The 27,343-nt window shown below is 54.7% G+C and overlaps 2 protein-coding genes across 2 annotated transcripts in view; one reads left to right on the top strand and one right to left on the bottom strand.

The window, feature by feature from the left end:
* Positions 1 to 7,669: 7,669 nt before the first annotated feature.
* On the top strand, positions 7,670 to 12,600 carry KCNK15 (potassium two pore domain channel subfamily K member 15). The gene is made up of 2 exons (XM_080557662.1): positions 7,670 to 8,014; positions 10,630 to 12,600. The coding sequence occupies exons 1-2, from the start codon at positions 7,732 to 7,734 to the stop codon at positions 11,541 to 11,543; spliced, it is 1,197 nt and encodes a 398-aa protein (XP_080413788.1). The 5' UTR covers positions 7,670 to 7,731; the 3' UTR covers positions 11,544 to 12,600.
* Positions 12,601 to 13,921: 1,321 nt separating this feature from the next.
* Positions 13,922 to 27,343, bottom strand: part of RIMS4 (regulating synaptic membrane exocytosis 4) — a 58,108-nt gene continuing 44,686 nt past the window's right edge. The window contains exons 3-6 of the mRNA XM_080557669.1: positions 25,480 to 25,592; positions 24,738 to 24,839; positions 24,332 to 24,471; positions 13,922 to 21,772 (exon numbers count right to left, since the gene is read on the bottom strand). Coding sequence (XP_080413795.1) covers positions 21,554 to 21,772; positions 24,332 to 24,471; positions 24,738 to 24,839; positions 25,480 to 25,592 — 574 coding nt within the window. The 3' untranslated portion in view covers positions 13,922 to 21,553. The remainder of the gene's footprint in view (positions 21,773 to 24,331; positions 24,472 to 24,737; positions 24,840 to 25,479; positions 25,593 to 27,343) is intronic.

Here is a 27,343-nt window from a genome sequence, read left to right on the forward strand (position 1 = left end):
GTCGTGAGTCGTCTGAGTTCTGTTAGAGCTTTACAGGGACACGGGAGCCAGCTGCGCTGCAGGCAGGAGCCGCGGGGAGCTCCCCAGGGCTCTGCAGAGGGGAGCTGCTGGGAGCACCCAGCGAGGCTGCAGGCAGCTGGCAGAGAGATCACCAGAGCCTACTCTGGGTCTGCCGGGGCCTAGCACAGCCCCAAAACTTTCATCTCCTGCCTCATCCTCAGGAAAACAAAAGGCAAAGCTTAGTTCTCAGGTGAGCTGATCTTTTGTCTCTGCATCAGGTGTTTGGGGCATTAGGACCAGGGCTGGCCTCTGCTGCTTGCACGCTCCCAGGATCTGTGTTCCTCCAGAGCCCTGAACTCTTTTACTCCTTTCCTGAAAAAAAATAAAATCCCCTCCCACCCAAGTCCCTCCTCCAGTGCCCCCCATGTCACTGTTAAGGATGATTTAAAGATCTGCATCCCAAGACCCAGCTCCGAGCCCCAGGGACTGTTGCAGCCCTTGCACATCTCATTTTTCTGTGTCCCACATCTGTCAAACCACCAAAAGCCATTAAGGATCCACATGCCGGGATGATGTCTCTGGGATTTTGTGGTACCTTGTGCTTTGCAGCCCCTCTCAACCCTCAGTGAGCACTGCTATCCACATGAGCTGCAGAAAACACTCCCCCCAAGCACAGCCGAGCTCCTGCCCTTTATTAGCTGCATGTAATTAAGCACAACCACTGGCATATGAGCCTGGCTCTCGCAGCTGGGTGAGGGGGAGCAAAGCAGCCCCGCTTCCTCCAGCCCTTGTTCCCCAGCAAGGACCAGCTGCCGTCCCACAGAGGACATCTCGGTGCCTGGGCACCTCCGGGCACCCTCTGGCCCCTCCGAGCCACCCAGTGTGGTGGCACTGTCCCTTGGGTGAACAGCAAGGGGACAGGGACAACAGGGAGCTGCTGTGTTCCTCCTTCCCCTTGTCCTCCCCTTGTCCTGGGGGGGCTGGCAGCGTTTTGGCAGGGCTGTGCCCCAGTGCTTGTGTGGCAGAGAGGGGCAGCGCCCCCGGAGCAGCCACAGCAGTGTGGTTTCACCCAGACCTGTCCCCGCTGCTGCAGGCAGCTGTCTGGTTCCTGTGTGTGAGCCACTTTCACAGTGTGAAACGGCTCTGCAGGAAAGGAGGAAACTCACTTCACCTCTTCTGGACTCCTGGCTTTAGACGTGTTCCTCTTCCCTCCCTTGGACTCAAAGATGCCCAAAATCAGGCGAGAGGAATCCCACCCCCGACGCCTGCCCTCCTGCCCAGCCCCAGCATGGCAAAGCAGAGCAATGAGCCACCGGAATCAGACCCGACAGAGATTTTTATCCGTTTTCCCCACGTTAGGCTCAACCAACAACCCAACGTGGTGGCAATTCTCCTGCCGGCGTTAATGGGATCGAGATCAGGCCTAGAAATTTGGCAGCGTTTCTTGCTTCATTAAATAAACCTCTCTTAGTTGAGGGTTTGTTGCAAGCATGGCTGAGATTTGTTATGTTAAAGATAATTCTGAGCTGACAGCCCAGGGAAGCCATTCAGGCAAAATTAACAGGCACGAGCACAGATGCACAGATGCACAAGCCCTTTATTTCCCTAGAATGCAAAGCTGTTTGGCTTGGCATGCAAAACACCATACAAGAAGAACACATCACTGCCTTTGACAGATAGATGCAGAGGACTCAACTCCGTTTAAATCTTTATTTTTACTTTGCACAGATTTTTAGAAGGAGTCTGAAGCCTGAAAGGAGGATTTGCCTCCACTGGCGTTCACAGTGTACGATACATGGCTGAAATTAATGCTCCGGGGAGCTTGGTGCAGCTGGTAAATCCTAAGAGGGGGAGGCTGGGGTGGGTGGGAAGAGGGATGGAGAAACCCAAAGCCCCATCACCCGGAGATGCAGCCCCAGACTCAGCGTGAGGTGCTCAGCTCTTCAGCACAGCGATCGCATTGTGCAGCTACCTTTGGCTCGAGGGGGAGCAGACCCCGCAGGTTATCTCATGTACCGAGGGCATCGATTGCACTTGGAAAGGGACAGCAGATGCAATTACTGCAGGCGACCTGGGCAAAAAATGGTAAATATATGTGGGGTTGGGTGCTGCTGGTGAATATTTCAGTAAAAGAGAAAAATCTGAGTCTGTCTGTGCTGCAGAGTGTTTTGGCATCTGGGAGACCAACAGCCTGTAAGAAGAGCAAAGCGTATAAATAGAACAACATTTAGCGTGCCTGTGTGAGGCCACCAGCCTAATATTACTCCTGCGGTGCCTGGGTTATAAATAGGTGCTGCGGGTGGGACCTGCGCGGGGCAGGAGCCCGGGGAGGCACTGACTTGCAGCTCGGCAGCAGCTGCAGCCGTAGCACACATTTGTATGTGTGTTACAGAGCAACTGCGGCTGCACCGGGGCCTGGAGGGCTCGGCGAGCCCAGGCTCGGCAGGGATGTGCTGGTTTTTAGAGCATCCCTCTATCCCTCCTCTGAGCCCCTCGCTGGCAGAGCTGGCAGCTCCAGCTTCCCGCACCCAGCCCGCCCGCAGCCCCCAGCGCGGGGGTGCTGGTGCAGGAGGGGACCTGCCGGGGTCGGCGCCTCTTCCCCTCCTGGCTGGCTCCTTTTCAGAGCTCCTCGTCTCTGGGCTCGCTGCCGGTGGCTCTGGTTAGTCCCCAGGGGAGCAAAGCCAGCATGGCAGCACGACACAGGCTGGGAGGTTTTACTTTGCTTTCCCATGCCATGGGGTGAGGACGGGAGGGTCACAGATGGACCGAGCAGCAGGCTCGGTCTGTGAACATGGGGCAACGTCCCCTTGTGAAGGCATGGCACAGGAAGGAGTGGAGTGCTTGCCATGCTGCAGATCATGGGATGGGGGTGGCCCACAGACAGCAATTCACATCTGCTTCCCAAGGCAGAAACCCCAAATGCCCATGCCCTGGGTCTGTCACTGCTAGGAGGTGCCCTGGGGTAACCCAGGAGAGCAGCACCTCCAGTGCCGCAGCTCCCGTCCCAGAGGCTCAAAGGAGGCGCTTAAAAGTTACCCAAACATTCCTCACTCCAGAGGAACCTCAGGCCCCTTCTCCTGCTCACCACAGGTGGTGTGCCCGGCTCCCCAAAAGCCAGGCGTTAATTTGATTCCCTGTGGCTGACTCACGGGGCACTGGTGCCTGGAGTTGCTCTTGCTGTGCCCCGGGGACCCGCTGCAGCCTCCGAGCAGCGCTGGGAAGCAAGGGCCAGGGCTGGGGCAGGCACAGGGGACCCTTCTCAGGGCAGATGCCTCTCATCTCCCCAATTAAGCCTCCCGGAGAGGAAGCAAACTGCTTCCAAAGGCACCAGTGCCTGGCGCGTTCCGGCCGGTCTGGGGAAGGCAGTCAGCTCTGCGCCGCCCAGTCCCTGAGCTCTGGCTTCAGACGGCAGCACGGGAAAGGGAGCGCTCTCTGTGAATAATCAACGCATTTTTCCCCGGTTAAAGTGGGGATATTTGCAGTACTTGCATATTTGCGATGCATTCCCAGAGCCTCTGCCCCCCGGCCCGCAGCAGGGAAGGCGTTTATATATAGCATCGCGACGCTGCGCGTGGTGGGAGCAGGATCAGGCCCTGCTCTGCCTTCACCCAAGGCTCTGACGTGGCCGTGGTCCTGTGGTGAGCCCGATGCCACGGCTGCTTGTCCCCGGAGCCACCGTGCAGGGCACCAACGTGGGCAGCCCTCACCGAGCCTCTGCCCCTCATCCTGGGACCAGTCCCCACCGCGCTGGGACACTCACCCAAACTTGGGGCTGCTCTGCTCCAGCAGCCTTGCGGTGTGTATTTCCACTAGTTCGCAAGCAGGGACTTCGTTATTTTATCTTGGTTTTATTATTGAAGCCGAGGTGCTCAAGGTAAATAAATGAACCAATTGAAGTGGCTGAGATCAAAACCCCGCTGCAGCAGCGCAGCACCTCTCCGGCTGGGTGCCGGCCAGGCATTTATGGCAGGTACTTTGTGCCTGGCTGACGCTCAACTGACAGCTTTCCAAGCACATAAAAAACTTATTAGGCTGAAAATAGAGTTTGTGGTCACAAACTGACAAGAGCACCATCAGCGTTTGTGGCCCAGCTCCGCTCCTTGCCCAGGCTCCAGCTGTGGCAGGGAGCAGGGGTGGGGGCACGGGGCCGTGCGGGTGTGCAGCACCCATTTCGGGCAGGCAGGGAAATGGGGCAAAGCTCTGCCACGGGCTGTGGGGTGCCAGGGCGTCAGAAGGAGGCACGGCCGGGGTTTGGCAGGGCTGGGAGCTGGCAAGGAGGCTGAGGACAGCCACACGCGGGGCTGTGCCCACCCCCACGTGCCCTGGGGTTTGCAACCCGCAAGCCCCATCCGTGGCGACCATGCGGCGGCAATCTGCTTTGGTGACCAGTTTGTATTCTGATTCTATACCCAGCACTTCATTAATTCATGCATGAGCTTCCAGATTGCACAGCAAAGTGCCTGCGGCCATCCAGGCTGCACAGGGTCAGGGAGAGAGGCAGCGGGGAGATGCCAGAGCCCAGGGAAGGCCAGGAGGATCCTGAGTGATGCTGGGGCACCCCGGCGTGCCAGGACTCCCACCCTCAGCTACGGCAGGGACAAACCTCTGGCAACAAACAGGGGGAGCCTCGGATAGCCCAGGGCATGGCCTGTAGCAGAGAGGTGGGCTAGCTCCGGCTAGCAGGAGGGTGTTGTGCAGGACGATCGATGGAGTCACGGGGCAGAAGTCTGTGTCTGCAGAAGAGGGCATCGCCGGCACCTGGTGTGGAGAGGGGACTGCTGCCGTGCCCAGCTCCCCGCGCCCAGCTCATTATGCCCAGCTCACCATGCCACACGCCTGGGACCACTGGGCATCGCCTGGGGCTCCAGCCTGCTGCAGCTGGCGTGGGCACTCATCTCTCAGTATCTAATCCTTTTTAGAAATGAACTAATCCATTGCTTTAAAAATATCCTGCGGCGTTGCGAGGCTATAATCTCAGTATTAAATGGCATTAAAGCCAGAAGAGCTGATGCGTTTACTAAGGCAAAAGAAATCATCTGTTTTTTCGTTTCCAATAACCAAAGAAGCGGAGCGTGCCACGGTGCTGAGCCACTCGGCGACCTGGAGCACCCCACGGCTGAGCGCGGGGAGGTGCCAGCCCCCTGCCTCCAGCCCTCGGTGACACCTGAGGGTGGCACACAGTGCGAGGACAGGCGGTGTGTCAGGGACCCCGAGCTGCTGGGCCCGGCCAGCACCGAGCGAGGGGCGCAGCGTTGGTGCACAGAGCAGCTGGGGCACGGCTGACGGCACGCACCCACCTCTCCTGTACATCAGACAGCAGCGAGGAGAGATTGCTGAGGTGTTTCAGAATGCAAAGATACTGCAAGGTGTCATCTACGGATACCTCCAGAAAGGAACGGGGAAGTAGCTGCCTGGAGGGAGCTACAGCCCCTTGTCCCTCTGCCACGGGAAGGAGCAGAAGGCAGGCGCTTGGACCGCAGCTTCAGCTTTGCCCTTACCTTTTAGCAAAGAGGAGCACGGGCACGGCTGGGCACGGCGCTGTGTGCTGCCCGAACTTCTGCCCAGATGTGGCAGGGGAAGCGGGACCTCCGGGAGCCGCCCAAACAGCCTCCGCTGCCGGCCTGTATTTAGCATCTTTCCTCTGAGCCTGCTGAGCAGCTTTGCCTGTTTCGATCCATTAAAACTAGGAAAGCTTTTTAATAAATTCCTTGCCAGCCCCGAATTATTAGATGTGAGCCAATTAGACACACTAATTAGGCCCTGTTTAAGCGCAGATGAGGCCTGGCTTTGTTTGCAGCCTCCAGGATGCAGGCAGCTTCTCCAGGCTCGCAGGGCTGGCTGGCCGAGGAGCACCCGTCCCGCTCACAGGCGCGGGCAGCGGCAGCACACCACACAGCTGCCAGAGCTCTCACCTTCCCTCTGCCTCCCCGTGCAGTAAAAAAAAAATCAGGCATTTAATCTCATAATGCAACTTCTTGCTGGAAATCGACGATAAGGTACATTATCCTGCCTGGTCTGATCCTGCCGATGCTACGTGAACTTTCCCAAGCAGAGCAAAGGTGGTGGGAAGCCAAAGGTTGAACGGAGTGAAGTTCACAACGGGGAAGCAAGAAACAATTCCAAACTGGGTCCGGTACTGAGGGTTCTTGTTCTTGACCCTGCCCTTGTTCCTTCTGAGCTGCTTTTATTGCACTGAGTCTGTGCATGCGGTCACAGCAACCCCCCAAAGGAGAAACCGGTGATGTCCTTCAGGTGCTGCTAAAGGGATTGCACAGGCAGCTTGTGCCCATCTTCTCCCGTGGTGGAGAGCATCTCCCCGTGTTTTGCACACTTGGACCTGCCCCGGCACGTTGCTCCAGCAGCTGCACGGAGCAGCTGGCTTTGGATAGCATCTTAATGCTCCAAGTACCTGGGGAGCCCAGAACTGGACCTGCAGGGCACTGGGGCCCCAGAATCACCCCTGAGAGCGATGGGATCACTGTGAGATCTGCTTCCTCCTCTGGGAACCAGCAGGAGCACTGCTGTGCCCTTCCTACAAGGTAGGATGTCACAGATGTCGTTGCTGACCAGTGGAAAAAATTACCAGCAGCCCAACAGCAGCACAAGGAGCGTACCTCCTCTTGCATGTGGCCCTGACGTTGCTTTAGTTTTGGAGGCTCAACAGCATCCCAGGACCCATCGGCAGGGCTGCGAGCAAGGCCAAGGAGAACACAGACCAGGTGCATTCCTCCAGCGGAGGCCTTGCCGTGTGATTTAGGGGCTGCGAGCGTGGCGGTGGCACACAGCGATCCTCCCACAGCTTGCGGGCACCGGCACCTGCAGTTTTTCTCTGGGAACAACTTTCAGTAATGGTGCTGGCACTGGGGCACCACGAGGAAGTGGGGAGGTGGCCAGGGTGGAAAGGAGTTCGGGGCCGCAGCAGGACAGGCGCCGTGTCCCCGGTGCTGTCCGAGGACATGCAGAGGTCAGGGCTGGGGGGGCTGCAGGAGCAGCGAGGGACATCCTGCCCCGGGGGGCTGCCAGCTGTCCCCGCGGCACTGCTGCCTGATCTCCCCTTCCCCACCTCACACTGCTCCATGCCGGGGCTGCCACAGCCTCCCAGGCGATCTGTTCTGGTGTTTCCCCATCTGCAGGGTTAGGAAGGTTTCGCCGGGTCCGACTCAAACCTCCTTTGTGCAATTACAGCCCAAATCGTCCTGTCCCCTCCGGACCGAGGAGTGGGGTGGGTGCACCGGGAGGGGGGAAGTAATCCTGCCGTGGGTCTGCTCGCCTGCTTCGCCTGTTCCCGACTGAGAGGAGGGGAGTTCAGTTCTTGAGGCAGGCACCGTCCAACCAGCGAAGCATCCTATTTTTAAAAAGGCAGCAGGAGGCTTACATAAAGACTCGGGAAGCCAGAGACGACAAAGCGGGGCCTCCGCTTCGCGGGCTCCGGCTCCTCCCGCAGCCAATTCTGCTGGAGAGCCGGGGGGGGGGGGGTGAGGTCCTGAGCACCCGCAGCACCGCTGCGCGCCCCCGGCACCCCCAGCACCCCCCGGCCGGGCAGGGGGGCGCGCAGGGGGCACCCCGAGGTGCCGCTGGGGGCGCGCAAGGCGGCGGCGGGCGCGCAGGGGGCGCGCAGGGGGCGCGCAGGGGGCGGTGCGCGGGGGCGCGGCGGCGGGGCCCGGGGACGGGGAGCGGGGAGCGGGGCGGGGGGGGACCCGCGGCGGGGCCATGCGGAGCCCGGGCTGAGCCATGAAGCGGCAGAACCTGCGCACGGCCGCGCTCATCCTCTGCATCTTCTCCTACCTGCTGGTGGGCGCCGCCGTCTTCGATGCGCTGGAGTCGGAGGCGGAGAGCGGCCGCAAGCGGCTGCTGGAGCAGAAGCGCGGGGAGCTGCGGAGGAAGTACCGCTTCTCCGCCGACGATTACCGGGAGCTGGAGCGGCTGGTGCTGCAGGCCGAGCCCCACCGAGCCGGCAGGCAGTGGAAGTTCGCCGGCTCCTTCTACTTCGCCATCACGGTCATCACCACCATCGGTGAGCGCCGGAGCGCGGGGTGCCCCCCTCTCCGTCCGGCCCCGCATCCCCCGCCGGGGCCTCCCCCTCCAGCCAGCCCCTGCTCCGGCTGCCCCAGGTCGGGGGCTCTGCCTGGCTGGCACGGAGGGGGGGGGGTCCCTGCCGGCCCCCCCGCCGTGGGGGAGGCCCCAGCCCGGGGGCGCGGCGGGGGCAGGAGCCGCGGGGTGCGATGCGCCCCCGGTCCCGGGGCTGCAGAAGTTGGCAGGGTGCGAGGGCGGGAGCCACGCCGGGCCCCCGGAGGGCTGCAGGCAGCGAGGTGGGCTGGGGAGCCGGGCAGGAGGCTCCGGGTCCTCCAAACTCTGGCTGTGGGGCTGGGCAGGAGCTGCTCCGGGGAGCCCCAGCGGCTCCGCAGGAGTGGGCACCCACAGGGGATGGGGGGGAGCTGGGTTGGGTTGGATTCGGCTGGGTTGGGGGGAATAATGGAGTTGCATGGAGCCCCCAGGCAGACACGCTTACTAGAGCCCAGATGTGGTTTGCCTGCTATCTCACGATGAAATGACACTAAATTCAATGAGGATTGCCTTCACTCTGAGGTTAGCCACATAGGTGTTTAGCAGCATTTAATTAACCCACTTCTATTAATCCACGCACCCCGAGCATCCTCCGAGGGCAGGCAGGTGTGGGACCCCCGCTCGGGTCGTTCCTCGGGCTGGGAGCTCAACCAGCAGATGTTCCTCGGGGGCAGGAGCCCTGAGGCCAAATCCTGCCCTTGCACAGCCAGCAGCTAACAGCAGGTCCTCGTCTGCAGGCTGGGGCTCGGCCTCGCAGAGGGGCCACACGCATCTGGGAGCTGAACCCGCTGTGTTTCAGGGCATGGGCAAACGAGGAGTGGTGTGATGAGGGGAGGAGAGCCAGCAGGTGCCCCAGCAGCCCTGTCTAGGGGCTCTGCATGCCTGCCCGGGGAGGGACAGGGCTCTGGGGACACGCTGGGGACACACACAGCACCCAACAGCAGCACGCCCAGGGCACGGCGAGTGTCAGCCCCAGCAGGAGGGCAGGACGGACAGCTGCGATGAAAATCCCCCTCACCCCACGACAGGTTATAGCTTCGTTTACATGATTCCTCTGTCGCCTGTGACAAACAATTGGGAAGCGTGTTACACGCCCTGTGCAATAAATAACTTCAGCCCAGGTGCCATATTTTAAAAGGCTGGCGTGTCAGCCCCCTCTCCAGCGGGCTGCGTTCTGAATCTCAGCTTTAGCATCAACGTAGCTGTGTTTACTCTTTCTAATTCCTTTTGTCATTTTGAAAGCATCAGTCATATGCTCTTTCAGGAGCCTCTCAGGGCACAACAGCTGTTTTTCCACTTACCGCTCTTCTGGATCATTGTCTTTACCTCCTCATTGCTCTCATTGTATTACCTTGTAGCCTAGGACCTGATAATTGCACTCAGTTATTAGGCTGGGATCTGACTGCTTCTTTTTTTTCTTTTGCCACTGCAGTCGCCTTTCTGCTCTGTATTCCGAGAGATGTGCCATGCCAGGAATTAAGTTGCTCATTTGTGATTGCATGGGTTTGTACACAGACCCAGCAATTAGAGACCGATCGCTCCCTGCCGCCCTTGCATTTGCGGCTCAGAGCACAGCGTGGCCGAGGGTAACGCTGTCCTCAGCTCCCAGCCCTACCAATTGCAGGAGTTTCCTGGAGTGGGAGGTGTGCCCAGAGCCTGGGACGATGCGTTTGTCATCCTCTGCTCTTCCCATCACTGCGCGCTAACGCTTTCCCTAAAAAGCTTTCCCTAAAAGTCCTGGAAATCTGCTGGCAGCGGAGACAGAGGTGAAGCCAAGTCACAGCCTTGAACAAAAGTAAAAAGAGCGCATTTTCTCCCCAGTTCTTCCAGCAAAAGGTCCCTTGGGTACCTGGAGGAAAAACAAACAAACAAACCCACACAAATAGCTGTTTGCCAAAGGCCAGGCAGCAGTGCAGGAAGGATCCCTCTTCGCGAGCTGCTCGCTGGTGCTGCTCTGCAGGCACCTTCAGAGAGGCGTCTCCAGCCCTGGTGGTTTCTCATGGAAACCCAGCAGCAAGCTTTGGACGCCTCCTCCGATCCCCCCACGCAGCGCGGCGCTGCCGGGCTCCTCGCAGCGCGTTGCTCACTCATCCCTTTAGGTCAGGGGCCGCGGGGTTTGGTTCGGCTGGTAGAACGAAGCGAGGCGGGCACGGGATCAGCGGAGGTCAGGGGGATCGTGGCGAATAGCTCACTACGGCTCACAGCGTAACTGTGCGTGTCCTCGAGTCACAGCGCTCAAACTTGGGAAATCTCCCCACAGCGGTGGGGAAATTAAATCCCTGGGGGGTGTTTGAGGAGGGTGGGGGAGGCTCCCCCCTCGTCCCTGGGGCAGGGCTGCCGTGGTGTAAAGGCTTTGGTGCTGCCCTCCCAGAGGTCCCGCAGCACTTCAGGTCCTAGCATGTTCCTAGCGATGCTGGAGTAAATCTGAAGTTGCCCTGCAGAGCTCTTTGCGATTCTTTTTCTGTTTCCCCCCCTTCTCCCCATGCTCCCTCAGCAGAGGTGGTTGGTGGTCCCAGGGGAGCCCCCGCCAGGGCCTGACGCCTGCCTGTCCCCTTCCCTCCGCAGGCTACGGGCACGCTGCCCCGGGCACGGACGCCGGCAAAGTTTTCTGCATGTTCTACGCGATCCTGGGCATCCCCCTGACCCTCGTCATGTTCCAGAGCCTGGGCGAGCGCATGAACACCCTCGTGCGGCTTCTGCTCAAGAAGGTGAAGAAGTGTCTGGGCATGAGGACAACCAACGTCTCCATGGAAAACATGGTCCTGGTCGGCTTTCTGTCCTGCATGGGCACGCTGTGCATCGGGGCGGCGGCCTTCTCTTACTTCGAGGGCTGGACTTTCTTCCATGCCTACTATTACTGCTTCATAACCTTGACCACCATCGGCTTCGGAGACTTCGTGGCCCTGCAGAAGAACGAGGCGCTGCAAAAGAAGCCCCCGTACGTGGCTTTCAGCTTCATGTACATCCTGGTGGGCCTGACGGTCATCGGCGCCTTCCTCAACCTGGTGGTGCTGCGCTTCCTCACCATGAACTCGGAGGACGAGCGGCGGGACGCCGAGGAGAGGGCCTCGCTGCGCAGGGCCCGCAACAACCTCCACCCGCCGCCCGGCGAGGCCGGCCGGGGCAGCAAGGCCATTTTTCTCCCGGCGGAGGAGCGGACGAGCCAGCTGAACCTGATCCCGCTGGTCCAGGAGGACGCGGAGAGGCAGCGGCGGCGCTCGGCCAACTCCTCGGCCAAGGTGCCCTCCTTCTGCACCTGCCTGTGCTACCGAGCCCCGCTGTGCGGCAGCCCCGCGCCCTCCCACCCCGAGACCCTGAGCTGCCACACCAACCCCGTGTACTACAACTCCATCTCCTACAAAATCGACGAGGTGTCCCTGAGCACGCGGGGCCAGACCGGCTCCTCCCCGGCGAGCACGTTGTCATCCGGCAGCCCCCGGTGCCGGCAGCGCCTGCGGCCGCGGAGGAAATCCATCTAGGAGCGGGCTCGGGCCCTGCTTTGGCAAACGATTAACTGAGGCGTCAGGTCCCAACTAGCGCCCTCGTTTCTGCTCTCCCCTCGCAGCTGGCAGCCCGAGGCCCAGGAGATAAACGATCCGTCCTCTGGCAGGGGATCACACACCGTTGTCTTTGCTCTTCCCTCCCAAGTGGGCTCGAGCGTTTGGGTCTGGCAAGAGGCCCCGTGATGTTAAACCAGCGGGCTGTAGGTTTGCTTTCCTGCCTCCCTGCTCCCAAAATTAAGTTATTGCTGTCTTCTTCCTCCTTCTCCTCCTCCTCACCCACCCTGCCCAGCAATACAGGCTGCGTTAGGCTTGCTGTGAGCGCGTGGATGAAGCCCGTGTGGGTGAGCCCTGCAGGGCTGGGGGTCTCCTGCAAGCCGCTCCCAGCCCCGGGCGCAGGCGAGGCGGTGCCACGCAGTGGGCTCGTGGCCGGGACAGTGATATGGGGTGGGCTGCAGCCCTCCCTCCGGCTCAGCACATGGGGACGGCTGGCTCGGGGTGGCCGGAGACCCTCAAGCTGAGCCCCAGGCACTCTCCTGCTTGCCCACCTCCTGCCAGGGGTCCTCTGGGCTCTGCTGGGCGGCAGCATCCTGCTCGTGGGCACAGCTTGGGCAGGAGGGACTGCAGCCAAACCACAGCCCCCTGCAATGAGCCTGGGCTGTGCTAAGGGCTTGGCCCCAGGGAGCACCTCCCCAGACCACCTGCAAAGGGTTTGGCCCTAATTAGATCATTAGCAAAAATCCCTAATGGGGAGGCTGCTCCCAGCTGGTGCCTCCATGCCCTGTGCCCACCCTGCCTCATCTGCAGGAGCAGGACTGGGCTCTGGCAGTGGGACCAGCTCCATTTCACTTTTTCCCCCCCAATAAAGAGACATTTTCACTCTTAGTTCTACCTAAAACCCCCTCCGATGCAATTTTCCTCTCTGTTTTCCTGCTGGTGGGGAAGGCGTGCAGGGCACCGGCGTTGGGAAGGCTCCGGGGCAGGCTTTGCTCTCTCCTCCTTTTGTTCTGGGAAGTTTAATAAAAGGTGAATCCAGCTGGTGGTGGTCGGATCCTTGTCACGAGCGGGACCAGGCGTGCCCGAGCCCACTGCCTGGCTCCCCGCACCCCACCACAGACACGTGTGTGTGCAGGGACATCCCTGTGGATGTGTGCGGGGGATTTGGGCACCCAAGGGAGCTGGGGGCTGTGTGGCTGTCCCAGGCTGGAGCTCCTCGCCCAATGTGGGGTGGTGGCTTTGCCCCTGCACAGGGACACCCTGGGCTCCTCTACCCCCCCCGGCTGGTGACCTTCACATTCCCAACCTTTCCTAGTGCTCAGGCTCCCCAGCGATCGCCCCAAAGCTGCGCAGGCTGGTGACATCTGGGACGTTCTTGTTCCCGGCTCTGAACAGTTCAGGTTTGAGCTCTGCATCAGGAGATCCAAGCAGGCAACACCAGGACGGGCAGGAGCGCCGCCTGCCCGAGCAGCTGGCAGGAGAGCAGGGCAGTGAAACACCCGGTGACAGCCAGCCCCGCTGGAGCTGGAAGCGGGAGAGCAAACAACGCAGAGGCTGAGCCAGGCTCTCCCTCTCCCCGGGGATCAGGGCAGACCCGTGTGCTCAACGGCTCCGTGCCCGTGAGCTGCAGAACCCGCTGCAGGACGATGCAAAGGGAAAGGCCGTCGGGGCGCTGGGGCTTGCAGCGTGATGGTTGCACCATGGAGCTCGTCTCGTGCCGAGGATGGAGCTGGTGACGAGCTGAGAGCGCAGAAAGCAGGGCTCCTGCTCGCTTTTATCGCTGCCTTCACGCAGCCTGAGCTGCCAGGCTGCGCTGGGAAGGTCACCGGTTGCTTAGTGACTGCCTGAGCCCATCCTGCTTTTGGAAGCTGGAGATGGTCTGAGGGTGGGAGATGCCATTCAAATCCCCCTGCGCCAGGCTGGAGGAATCCTCCTCCTCCTCTTCCTCCCTCATTGCCCTCAGGGCAAGCAGGGCCCCGTGGCTGCAGCAGGAGGGTGGGTGCGAGCTGTCCTGCCCCTAAGTCCTGCCCCTGCTGACCTGCAGAGGGATTTGAAGGCATGAGAAAACCTTTAGGAAATTCTCAGGAAACTGGGACTCCGCAATGCTTCACAGTTCCCATGGGAAACAGGCTTGTGTCGGTTCCCTGGGGGGCCCCATGCATCCAAGCAGTGCCCTCAGGCCCTCCCCTCCTGCAGGCTCACAGCTTGGGCCCCCCTGGACCCGGCGGCACCTGCACTTCCTCGGGGGTCCCCAGGCTCCCCTGAACCCACATCCCTCACAAAGCTGACGTTTGGGGTTAAAGACAATCCTGGTGGCAGCAGAATGCAGAGACACTCCATGAAACAGCTCCAACACACCGTAGGAAAAAAAAAAAAGGTTTTTATTGTCACCATTATCAACGTTTTCATTAGCTTAACACTGAATTGTAAATCACTCGATCGTTACATATTGTCTGAATAAAACCTACAGACAGGGAAAAAGTACAGCAGAACCCTCTCCGGCCACAGGCGCGGCACGCCGCGCTTCGGGGACTGCGCCCAACGCTTCCACCCAAGGCAGCCCACGCACCTCGCAAGCCACCGGGCACGGGAGACGTGGGGCAAGCAGGCTGCCTGGCTCCATCGCCTGTGTTCCTCCAGCCCCATAAGATCAGATCTCAGCAGACAGCGTTAAAAAACCTCCAAAAGTTTTTGGAGTGGGTTACAGAGCCCCCAGAGAGCGGATCAGCCGCCCCTGCTCCTACAGAAAGGCGAAAGGAAGAGGCAGCAACCGCTCAGCGCCCTGTAAGCGATGGGTTTGTGGAGCACTTAACGAAGCACAAAGGTTGGGCCCTGTGGAAGCAGCCCCGGCCCCGAGCAGAGGCCAGCTCTGCAGCAGCGCCCCGGGCTCCCCGCGGCACGGCCGGCTCGGCTGCGGGCAGCCTCGTCCCCGCGGGCTGGAGTAAGGCCTCGGGTTGAGGGGTGGGGGGAGCCATGTAGGGGGCAGCGGGGGCAGCACAAAGCAGAGGGAGGCTCCTGCCTGTCCCTGCTTTCTCCTGGCCGCCTGCACGGCGTGGCACGCGTTTGACCCCCAGCTCCAACCAAGCACGGCACGGAAGGACCCCCCCGGTCTGAAACGCAGCCGGGACACCCGGATCCCAGGCGGGCGGCAGGCCATGGCAGTGCTATGTCAGGGGTCTCGGGGGGAGGCGCTGCGCCCCCAGCACGTCCTTCCCACCTGAAGCAGGGAGGCAAGCCCAGCACGGTGAGGCTGAGGGAACGCACCGTGGATTCGCTCTTCCTGGCTCCAAAGAAAGCCCAAAGCAGCTCGAGGTCCAGGGGATGGAATCACAAAGCAGAGACCAGAGAGCAGCGCTGGGTAAGGAACCACAGCCCTAGAAAAAACCTGCTGCAAGATTTAAAAGACCCGGGCTGTGTTTAGGGGGACCTGGAGCCCTCAGGGGGCAGCTACCTGAGCTTGTGGTGCCCGGGTAGCTTAAAAACAAGCCACTGGAAAAGCACGTGGGCTTCAGCAGCAGGTGTGCCTCGATTCCTCCCTCTTCTGCCCATGTCCCTGCTCAGCAAGCAGAGCTCGCTGCTGCCCCTGGGCTGTGTCCTTCCTGCAAGGCAAAGCCCTCTCCTTCCCGAGCCAGGGGTCTCAAGCCCAAGCGAGGTGCCCAGCGTGCTGCATAAATGAAAAGGCTGCCTTTACGCTGGCCCAGCAGAGAGGGGTTTAACAACATCGCTTTGGTTGCGTTTTAGTTTCTGGAAAGTTATGAACGGAAAAGTGTTCGGTCTCAGCCTCTGTTTGCTGGTGCTCTGTAAAGGGCTGGTGCTGGCTCTGTCTCAGTTTCAGCTGCTAAAGTGCAAAGGCCCAAATGCTACACAAGGAACTGTCCCCTGTTCCTCTGCCCCACCGAGGATGGGAGCAGCTACCGAAGGGAAGGGAGGGCAGAGGGGTGCTGGCACCGCTGGAGGCGCCCGGCAGAGCCTGATGCTGCCGCGTGGTGAGCAGCGGGGGCTCGGCATGGACTCGGAGTCACTGAGAGGAGTCTGGCAGCACGAGGTTAAGACTTGTTAGCCACATTTAGAGAATGCCGAACTGCTGACAAATTCCCAGGGGACCTACCACATTGACTGACTGGTGCTGGGACGCATTTGGCAGCCAGGAAGGCCCCAGAGCCAGGCGGGGCGCAGCAGGGCATAGCGCAGCTCGGGGTCTCTGCCATGCAGGGGTCACAAGCGTGTCCTGCAGGCAGGGGCAGTTCTGGCTGCACACACGTGGGGACACCACTAGAACACGCTTTGGGCGTGCGGTGCACGTGGAAAGGATTTCAAAGATTGACCTCTTTTCTAAATGTTTGGCTCAAATTGGGGAGCTGCAATTTGGCTTCAGGTGCTTGCCCCAGGTCTCCGTGCTTCCCTCTGCATTACTAAAGGTGCTTTAAGGTCTGCTTGTTTTCCTGGGCTGCTGCTGGCACTTTGCATTTACACGCCTCTTTTTGTTCTCCAAGCACTTCACAAATGACTGGGAACTATTCCATCACTCCTCTGGGCTTCCACCACCACTGGGCCGGTGACCGCTGTCTGCGTGGCTGGCCGCCTTGAGCACGAGGCGGGGATTTTTCCTACGGGAAACGCTGCGAGGAACCCACAGGCAATGGACAGGGATGCTGGTTTGAAGCTCTTTTATTTTATGCACTTCATCAATGATAGAGCTGCCTTAAAATCCAATATCCTGATCCTGCCACTTTGGAAAAATCTGTAGACGAGCCCAGCGTTACCTGAAGACTGGCACAGAACAGCCTGCTCCCATCTCACATGGCCGTCCCCCCGAGCCTCTGCGAAGGTGCAACCTTTCTCTGCCTTGGGTGGAATTTTCTAACAAAATGGACAAATACCATCTATGAAATGGACAAAACAACCCACGAAGCCTTTAAAGAAGAGCAGCTCAATCTGCTGCTCTGAAAAAAACTCCCGTTAGCTTGCCCCTGCCATCTCGAGGAAAACAGGCAGCTACTGGGCAGAGCTGTGTGGCCCCAGAGTGCAAAGGCTTTTTTTGCTTAATCAGGGCTACAGTGGCAGTGGGAACCATTCGCATTGAGTTACAAATACTAAATAGCCTAAGAAAAACAGGGTGCTTGAAACAGTCATCGAGTTCATATCGAAAGGATTTTTTAACTCTGTAGTATGAAGTCACCTACAGCTGCTTCGTTCTTCACCTAGGAGAGATTTCATGTCGATGGGCACACAAACTCACAGCGAAGTCTACGCGATGGATATTTCTTACAAGGCAACAGCCCAATCTTCCTTTTTACAACCAAAGTTAATACAGATCTTTTTCAAAAGTGATGGAATTAAGATTGAAGACAATTATAAACTGTATCAACAATATGTACTACAGCCTGCAAGTCACAATCTGTGCACACCAAATGGAATATATTATTGCTTGTTAGCCTATTAGACTTTCTTTATAAAAAGATTTTTATACAGAGTACAGGATTATGACAAAACTAGCTAAGTTGTTTTCATCTTGAAAATACAACATCAATTTTTTTTTTCAACAAAGGCTTGAATAGTAGCTGAGATTTAATGAACAGTGACAAATATTTACTAATAATTTTATGGTCAGTTTGAACTGAATTTCCTATAGGACTCTTTTCTGTTGTTTATTTACATATGCCTCTTTTCTTTTGGAAAAAAAGTTGATAAAATATAACAAGGAACACAGAAATCAAAAGAATGAGTAAACTCCATACCGAGAACATTAAACATTTTTGAAAACACTAAATTATGCTATCCGTTAAAAAACATACATCATTTGGTCTTTAAAGAAAAATATTTTTCCTGCTTTAAAATATTACTAACAGCATGTAATAAACTAACTTAAAATGAGTTTCATAAAAAAGTTGTCTTGCTGTCTAAACATTGCTAAACATGCTTAGGTTGAGATTCTGTTAACTGCCTCAACACCTTAAAAACAGCTCCTCTACAGGAGCTTGTGATATTCTGACTCCAGAAGACCTGCAATTTAGAACAGTACATTGATAAAGGATCCAGTAGCTAGAAGCATTAAATATATATCATTGTTCAAAGCAAACAAATCTGCAATATTCGTCTAAACAATCCATGGCCAAGCGCCAGGGATGTGCATGGCAGAACAGCGACGTCCCCCGGCCCCTACCCTGCCGTGGCCGTGCGGAGGCGGACGCCCGCACGCGGTGCAAAGGAGGCACAGCAGCCTGCCCACGTGGGTTTGGCCGCAGGATGAGGACCCGTGGATTTAATTGCAGAGTGAGGACCTCGTGTTGTCTCTGTGGCATCCCAGCTGTGTTGGGGCAAAGGGAAAGCGACACCAGGAGAACACCGCATTTGTACCTGAACAAACCCGGGCTAACTGCGGTCACGGCTGCTTTCTGCTCAGACCACAAGGTGCACGGGGGGACACTGGGGAGAGATCACTGCTCTCTGAGATGCTCTCAGCATCAGGATTTCCTCGTTTTCCATAGTAACAGGAATGCAGGAAACATTTAGGGACCAGCTCTCAATTTTTTTTTTTTCTGCAAGCACCCTTCCCGTTACTATTAAAATGTAGTATTTCGTGCACAAGGATCAGGCAACCAACCTTGAGCCGGGCAGATATTCATCTCTCCTCAGTCTCATCCCTCATCACCACTCACAGACCAAAAATATTCTCACGTTTAATTGTTTTTGGTTGGTTGGTTGGTTTTTTTAAGTCTCCTGCTCTCCCTCTCTCCCCCGGTCCCTGATTATAATTAACAGCTAGACTCAGACACAGGAGAAAAACTCAGTCAGGACTTCTAAAGGGGACCAAAGTTTAGTTTTCAGCTGCTCACCATCCTAGCAAGCTGCTACTTTTTACACAACCACACTGATAATCACAACTATCACATTACACCACCTTAGACAGAAACTGGCAAGTCAAATTTGAGGGGAAAAAAAGCTTCTGTTTTACGACAATAAGCTATCCCAAGCCTAAGACTTGCCTTGGATGCTACACTGGGGGTCTTTAAACTGATGGATAACTAGAAGACCTTTATTTTTTTAAACCACAACATGCCTTGGTCAGCTCAGGAATTGTGGGCATGAGTGAAGCAAGAATTTAGGCTGGGCAGTACTGTGCAACTTTACTGAGCCCAGACTCTGCGCCCCATGGGCACTCTGAAAAGGGCTCCTGTGAGCGTGTCGGTTTACGAAGGGCTGTTGGTTTTGTTGAGTCTGTTCGGTTTATTTCTGGACTTGCCAGTTCGCATGACTGTGCTGTGCATGGTAGCCAGGGATTGTAACGTTCACTTACTGCGGAGAAACAGGACTTGGAAGTGACTCGAAACAAAAGCGAGAATCACTGGACTACGGTCAACCATGGAAAAAATGCAGAAGAAAACTGTCCAGAGCAGACTGCTAAAACTGCCTCCAAACTCAGAACCTGAGATGTTAATCAAAATAACACAAGTGGAAGCATAACTTTGTTTTACCCTGACAGTGAACTTTCAGCATGATTAAAAACATACGGAAGATAGTCCTCGATGGGAAGTAGTCCTATTTTAATGAAACCAATCGTCTTTGAGCTTGCAGAGCTTTTAGAGGGATGACATACAGAGACACGTTACATTTGCCAGGCATGGAGGAACTGAGCTTTTCAATGGGGTCATTAAATAAAGTCATTTTTTTGGCATATATAGTCTCCTACTCCCCAAGAAAGACTGCAAAAATGTTGCATTCATCTCACTGGACCCAGGAAAAACATGACTAACTAGCTGTTACTGGTAGATAATGTCCAAACGATTGCCAATATGAAGTTTTCGGCATTCCTTAAGACAGAAGCCCTGTTACTCAGTTACCAGGTTTGGAATGTACCCGGAGCTCCCCACGGTCCTTTTAAAGACATAGTTATTAAAAGATCCAGTGCTACAGACCACTAAATCTACCTAATCTATTCTAGTTCATACACATATTGTACAATATTGCCTAGAACTCACTACATACCAAGAGGAAAGGATGCTGACTTAAATTACAGTAAATGTGCTTTTTTTTTTTTTAAATAAGAGAGCCACAACATAGTTTGATCAGCATGCAACAAACTTTCTTCATCTAATATATAGAAATTGTCTAATACGATTAGAAAAAATAATTAGTGAGAGGCCAGAGACATATTTGATCAAGGAAATTAAGAGATTTATCTGAAACGCTGAGGCTTTTGCCACTTAAGACTCAAAAACCTATTAATTCTATGTCCCTTCTCCTCCTTCCTTCTCCTTTATAATTATATCATTTTTACAGACATTAAGGTAAGGCCTATTATTTTTGCATCTATCTTGTAATTTAACTCAAAATAATGTAAAATGCCATAGACAAGCTTGGACCAAAAGCAACTGCTTTTACCATCCACTCTACACTCATGCTTTTATTCTAACGAAGCCAAGGTCCGCATGCAGAAATAAATGTTCAGTATTCCTCAACGACAGGCCAAGAATCTGCTCCCTCCTGAACATGACACGGGACCTTCACTATTAAATCACAAAGTCAAACATCTCCCAAAGCTCATTTTGAGACCGCAGCCATCAAATCCTCATTAAGACTATGAGAAAATCTAGCCAGAAAGGGCCTTTTAACGGGAAATTGTTGGAGATTCTCCATTATTTTGGCTAATAAGTGTTTTCAAATAGAAGTTTTTACTTGTCTGAAGGATCTAGCATGCCTTACTGCAGCATGTGACTGCTGACGACAGCTGCTGTAACTCAGCAGCTCAGAGAATGTGCTTTACTGGGTTCACCTACGAGACTCTTTTACAGCTAGCGTTGCACTTAAATTAACAGAATATACATGCTGTGACCACCGGCTCTTCAGACTCCTCACCCACTACCGCTCCATACTCTGGGGACAGCATCTCCTCTCTCAGGACACTTGACAATGCCTGTGTATTACAGAGACTGCCTGCAGCGACTTTCTTTCCTCAAGGAAGACCGTGTGCCCTCCAGCACCTTCTTGTCAGATGACAGCCTGAGGTTTCTTTCTTCTGCACCCCCAGAAATCTCAATCTCCTCTCCCGTGGCAGAATAAAACAGTCCTGTTTCAGGTCAGTCAATAGCACAACAGGAAGGGCAGCATCTCCAGCAGATACGTACCAGCACAAAGGAGATGAAAGAAAAGCAGGAGAGAGAACACATTGTGGCTGAAGGATGCACAGCAACAAGGGAGTCAGTGTAAAGCCTATCTTAAGCAGCAAGTCTGACGTTCAGCTCCCACTTACAGTGCTTTTTTACTGAGCAAAATTGCAGCTAATTAGACTGCTAAACTCGAACTCTGTTCAAACTGTCTGGTCTAAGTAGGCGCTTATTCTCCCACCAAGTATGCTTCATCAGCAGTGGTAGACAAGTTAACGCGGCAAAGACACTTGCTGGTAATTTGGCACAGTTTGAAAACACAGCAACGACAGCGTTACAGTTAACGTGATTCACTGATGTGGAATTGGTACTTAAGGGTTGCAGGTTTCTTTCTTCTTCTTTCTTTGAAGAAGAAAGATCTCAGAAAAAAACTAATGCTTCCTCTCAAACTTTCTACTCCTGCTCATTTTAGGTCAGAAATTGGCCTCTGAATTTTTCAGGTACTATGAGAAAGAACCTAAGAAATCTGTAAGATGCACAGTTAAGCAAAATACCTTCCTTACGCCCCCCATACACTTTCAAATGCTGCAACTTTCCAGGGTTAATACTGATCTGAAACAAGGGTCCAAGAATGACAGCGAGAGAAGTGAAACAAGAGGTGTATGTCTAATTTGACAACTAGGACTCATGCCCCATGGCACCTCCTCCCCGGACGGAGAGGGTACAGCGCCCTCCCCCTCGTCTTCTGTCTAAGGTCACTGGTTTATCCTCCTCTTCCAGCTCCACGAGAACTGATTGAACATGCATTGCGCTTGAGGTCAGAGTTCCAGCAAACAAAACCTTGACAGCATGTTTAAAAAACAAAAGCAGTTCCCCCTTCCTTACTCACTAAGACCTGTCACAGCAGGGTCCCACTGTGCTCTCCAGGGAAAGCTGTGAGGACTGACGCAGGAGCGGGCCCGTAGTGGGATCTACCATCGAGGAGGTTGGGAAGAGCTTGTACCAGCCAATTGCTAAAGTTGACAAATCCAGTTCTTCCAGGAGGACCCTGGCGACTCCCATGAAGTGCTTGCGCTCCATGCGTCCGTAGTTTCCCCAGACTATCACCTGAGAAACAAGAGGGGGGAAGCGCAATTAATCCTCAGACCTGTACACCTGCTTGGGAAGCAGCAATCTGATCAGAGGGATCAGAGGGATCTCTGTGCATCCTGTTTATCCAACCTCCTTGGGCTTTACTAGAGTCTGGGAAGAGCAGAAAGTTTTACACTACAGCAGGAATACACAGGCATACGCTACGCTGTTGGTGACGTGAAGCTCTGGCTGATGGTTTTACCTTTGTTTTAAGCACGGCTTTACAAATCTGAACGTTACCAGACTTTTTTTTCCCCACGAAAAAGAGGTGAACGCATGCGTGGATGAAACACTCTTCTTCTGCTCTAACTGCTGGACAGGGAAGTGCGTGCACAACGTGGGAAAAGGGAAGGAAGGGCTCCTGGTCTGGAAAAATAACCTGACAAAAAAAAAGTGGGGCAATAGCCTGGGCCAAGAGCCAAACGTTTGAGGAAAAGTCTGTGTCTTAACGTCCGCACTCAGGCCTCGTGGTGCGTGGCAGATGGCCACGAGACACGGTTACTCACCTGGAGAAAGGGCAGGAGCCGAGCGCTGGCAAGCGGGACTGGTGACGTAAGGGGCACACACGGGGCGGCATGCGGGGAGAGCAGAACAGCCTGCCGAGAAAGGCTCGGAGACGCAGAGGAAGGTCTAATGAGAGAGCTGGCAGCCGAGCAGGGAAAGCTGAATCACACTTACGACACGATGGAGACCAGTGGGTGGCACAGATGTAGTGAGGGTCATGGGCTTAGGCATGCTGGAGGGCTGCATGTGGCCGAGTGGCCCTACGTGGCTCAAGACAAAGGTGACGACTGACTCCAGAGCGAGTTCATGTTCTGAAGACGAGAGGATGAGGACGATGGGTTATGATGGTGACTAGTGATCTCTGGCTAATCCTGACAGCTTCTTTCCCTAGGCTCCGAATAACCAGAACATTAGAGCTTTCTGTAAAACGAGGTAGGAGAGACATCGAATGTCAATGTTTATGTCAGCACGGGATGGAGCAAAACACCGCAGAAAGCTGGGTTGGTGGCACAGCGACTGGCAGAGAGCCAGGCTCCTAATTTTATTCTCTTTGAGTAAGTTCCAACGAGACATTGCAAGTTGCAATCAGACATTGCAAGGGGTCTTTAAGACAAACTGAAAACCACAAACGGAGCAGGGCACAGGACAGCAGAGCTGCAAAGAGGCAGGCACAACTCCAACCCTCTTTGCAGCAGGGCTGCCCTTCTGCACCGGGGCTGCTGCCAAGGCAAGGACATGGCCAGGATACTGCGTGAGAGGCTCACAGAGGACCATATACTGACATTTAGTGCCTGCTTTTTGGTTTCTGCTGTGCCTCAGCCTGTTGGAAGGCAGCAGGCTTTCCGACTGAGTGGCAAAGCAGGGCAGAGGCATTTCTCACTGTCCGATTACAAAGGTCTATTGATAAAATAAGATGAAGGCAAAGACTCGTGAGAACCCTCTCTGCCATGGTTAAGTGGTGGAAGGTGAAATGGTGGCCTGGGAGACACAGCATTGGATAACCCGGGGGACTTTTTCCAGGAGCAGCTGGGCTCTGCCAGCTCACGCCACCCCGAGCTGACCATGGATGCTCCTTGGACACCCTATCTGGAAAATGCTGCTCACATCTCTGAAATGAAGACTAATGTTACGCTTCACACCCAGCTTCCCATCCTTGTTGAGGATAAAATCCATAGTTCTTAACACCTTCAACACTCCTTTCGCGAGCTAATTTTTAGGTACTTCAGGCTGCCTGCCTTGCTTCCACCTTCTGTGTGACAGCACCGTGGCTGTGATCCACAGAACTCGGGGTGAAGATCCACATGGCAGCAAGGCTGCAGGTAAGGAAACCTAGATCAAGCCAGGCCCTACCACATTTCAGCCAAAAAACATGCACTCTGCCTGCAACAGGGGAAAATGCTTCTGATCGAGGTAAATGAAGACAAGTTCACTACGGAGAAGGATCCTGAGATTAGCTGGCAACTCGTATGCCAGCAGAGGTAAGCAACAGAAACTCACAGGTTAGTTACATCAGTATTTCCAGTGGATTTTAGCCAGGGTTTGTTGGATGGGAATGGTTTAGCTACAAATTAACAATGGCATTCACTCTTTGCCCTGGAAACATATGTACAGGATTGAAAACATGAGTATGGCAGAGAATGTATGGCAGGAAAAGAACAGAGGTAGAAATAGGTAGGATATGTGACTGGGTGATGGCCAAAGCAGAGTGCTCTGAATGCAAATAAACACAGAAGAAACCTATGCTGCAAGGTTGTTCAGCATCTATGGATACTGCCTATCTCCTAACTGGAAAACAAACCAAAAACCTTTTCCTGGTAAGCATTCATGCTACCTGGCAGGGTATCAAATAATACACAGTTTGAGAAAGAAAAAAGGTTCTTCCTTTTGTTAATTTCAGACAGAGTGCATGTAGTTCCATGAAAGCATTAGCTTTTTCTCATCTATGTTATTTATCCAGATTCTTTACCAGATTTAGTGTATTCCAGCACAGGTGGGAGAGAAAGAGACAGACCTGAAACCCACTCATCTTACCTGTAACACCTTGCCCTGGGGGCTCTCAGGAAACAGTAACACCTGATTGTACAAAGGGTCTAAAGATTTGCGGGCCACTTTTGTCTTCTTTTTCGCAATGCACACGCCATTCTCTAACAGGTAGGCTTTGATGTAAGCAGCTGAAAAAAAAAAAACAAATATGGTCAAATATGAAAAAATCTTCATGCTCACTTTAGGCAAGACGGAGTGTCACGTCTCTGTCTCTCTTAGTCCCAAAGAAGGCATGTACAGCAGTGAAAAGATTTGCCCAGCCAGCCTTATTTTCAGTACAACAAAAATACTGCTTATTGCCACAGAAGCCAAGCAGAATCAAAAATTTTCCTTTTTGCAAGCATGCAGGAGGCTGGAGCTCAGTGAGCTGTTTTAGGAGGTCAAAGCATACTACCTGGCAGTGTTTTGGAGCCGGGTTTTGGTGTCAGTCCCCGGGCCTGAATGATATCCACTTCTAGCTGCCCGTTTCGCTCTTGCAAGCCAATTTCCACATCCCCTAAACCAAAACGTCAAAATAGAACACTTTCAAAACAATGTATTTGTGGGCTAATAAAATGTTAACAATCTTTGTGTCATGCCCACTATGAGCTGTAAGGAACTGTAGGCCCTAAGTGCCTGATCTCCTCCTGCTTTACTCTGCAGAAGCTCTGCAGAGATTCAAACCCACACTTTCAAAAGCAATCTCTAATTTCAGCCCTTTAACACGGCTTTGGTGACTCAGTCTCATACTCGTCAGTGGCAGCTAGCCTCCATTCTCTCCCAAACTGGAACACCTAGAGTTGCAGGCTGCTTTGGAAAATGCAATTATGTCGTACCATAGGAAAATCTTTATAGAGCCTGATGGGCCTTAGAGAGCAAACGGAAAGATGCACAGGATGCATTTTCAGGATTTTAGCTGCGTTTTCCTTAGACTGTGCCTTTCAGCTCTGATGGAGGAAAGCATAAGGCTGGTGCTCCCCTGCTAACGCTGTACTAGCAGCAATCAGCAAAACCTCGCAGCCAAGCTTACTTGATTTAACGCAGAAACAGTGCGGAGGAGTGGTAGAGCAGCAGCTGCTGGACGCATTATTAGGTGGCTGTAGGAGTGGTCTGTTCCAGATTCAATTTAAGCAACGTAAGATCTTTGTGTTCCTTACCCATCGAGGTGGTGGCCAAGGTCTGACGCCCAACAAATTGTGCAGGGCCCATGCTCCCCAGGAAGTCACTAAACTGCCCAGCAGATGCCAGATGGACTCCACTGAAATTCAAGCTGCAAAATAAATGGATTTTGGCAAGTGGTTAATTTGCATTTTAAAGCAACCTGGTAACTAAAGAGCCTGACTTAATATATCCTTGAAATGAATGGCACCTGCAGAAGCCTTTTCCCCTGCAAAGTTCACTGATTTCAAAGGCAGTTTTGTTACACGGGATCCATTTAAAATCCTTTTCCTTGTGGAGGAAAAAAAAAAAAAAGAAAGAAAAAGCAGTGATGGTTGCAGTCATCAGTCGGCTGATACTTATCTCTAATGAGTTGTCTGCAAGGGAAAATCTCTGCCATCTCAGACTCACGCAGCCTGTCACCTCTTCCAGGTACCATTATCATCTGAGCTTCCTGGCGTGGTTTATGGGATCTCTCCTGGTAGCTCTCCTTTCCCAACCTTCATTTTTGGGAAGGAAACAACGCAGCTAGAGTAGTAGTCAGAGGGGAGTTTAGGGGTGCTGACAGCAATCCCCTTGGGACAGAAATCTCTATTTCTCTCTGACACACGGAGCAACGCACCTATTTCTTGACCAGAGCCCCACTTCCTGCCACTCAACGCCAGAATCACACCCACTGGGTGATTTTCACACCTGCTTCCACAACCAGCCCGTGACACAGCCGCTGAAACACACGTCAGGAGATTTGTGCCGGGGTTACCCCCGCGGCAGTGCCGGGTTTGCGCGCTGCCCCCCGGGGAAGCTGCTGCACAGGGAAGCCAAGCAAAGCGCAGCCCCCGGCACTTCTCCAGACGCCCCTGGCGGGGGGCATTACCCACGTAATGCCAGCTCGCTGCTTCAGGAATTCATTTCTTTGAAATGAATGGGTGAGGAGGGCCACATGTTCCCTCCAGCTTACCCTGGCGATGAAGTCGGGGAGAAGCCCTGCCTCCGGGGCGGGCCGGGCGCTGCGGGCTCACAAAGATCCATTGAATCCCCCCTGTAAGCCATTTACGCTTAAAAGACATTAAAAAAAAAAAAACACACTTTTTTTTAAACCCCATTCATCCAGAGGAGCAGTAATTTCAGGCTGAGATTTCAGCTCTCATTAGCTACTCGCAGCCCCAGTCTCAGCCTGCTGGGGATATTTATTTATTCCCCCGAGGAAGGCGGCGCACAAAGCTCAGCATCTGCCCTCGAGCTCCTTATGAGCCACCTTGTGCAGAAAGGACGAGGGAGGAGGGCGCCTTGGCATCCTACAGACAGCCTTGGGATGGGCTCTGAGCAGGGCAGACTTCCCCGAAGCCTCTCTCGATTCAGCGCTTCTTCACCCTGCATCCACTGTGTGCACGAACACCCCAGGTGATATTTTGAGACACAACAGAAACAGCAGGATTTATAATTGGCACTAATTGCAGAGAATATCTAAGCCTGTTCTCAGTGTCACCGACTCCTCGGAGGCACAGGGTGCGTCCCCAGTGCCACCGTCCGTCCTGCAGGGCAGAGGCAGCCCGGGACTCTCTCCCCATGGGTTCAGGGTCCCTGCCCCATCGCCTGGATCTCCCCATCCCCAACGGGGCCGCCCCCAGGAGCAGCACCCCGAGCACAAGGCGCAGCGCAGACATCCTGGACCTGTTGTGCACTGGGGACAGACCATGCACACACACCGGGCTGCTGAATCTGCAGGGGCAGGGAAACACGACGGGGAAAACAGGGGAAGGGGGAGCAGGCAGCCAGGCAGGCTGTGTAAGGCCGGCTATTTGCCCATACAAGGAGGGAACGAGGGAGCTCTGCTGCAGGGAGACCAGCGAGGTTCCTCGAGCA

This window comes from Anser brachyrhynchus (genome assembly GCF_964034855.1).
Source record: "Anser brachyrhynchus genome assembly, chromosome: 16".
In the NCBI taxonomy this organism is placed as follows: domain Eukaryota; kingdom Metazoa; phylum Chordata; class Aves; order Anseriformes; family Anatidae; genus Anser; species Anser brachyrhynchus.

Excerpts from the sequence above, each read along its gene's own strand:
- KCNK15 (XM_080557662.1), top strand. The coding sequence starts at position 7,732 with ATGAAGCGGCAGAACCTGCGCACGGCCGCGCTCATCCTCTGCATCTTC. Across the intron at positions 8,015-10,629 it reads CACGGTCATCACCACCATCG|GCTACGGGCACGCTGCCCCG; the intron begins GTGAGCGCCGGA and ends TTCCCTCCGCAG.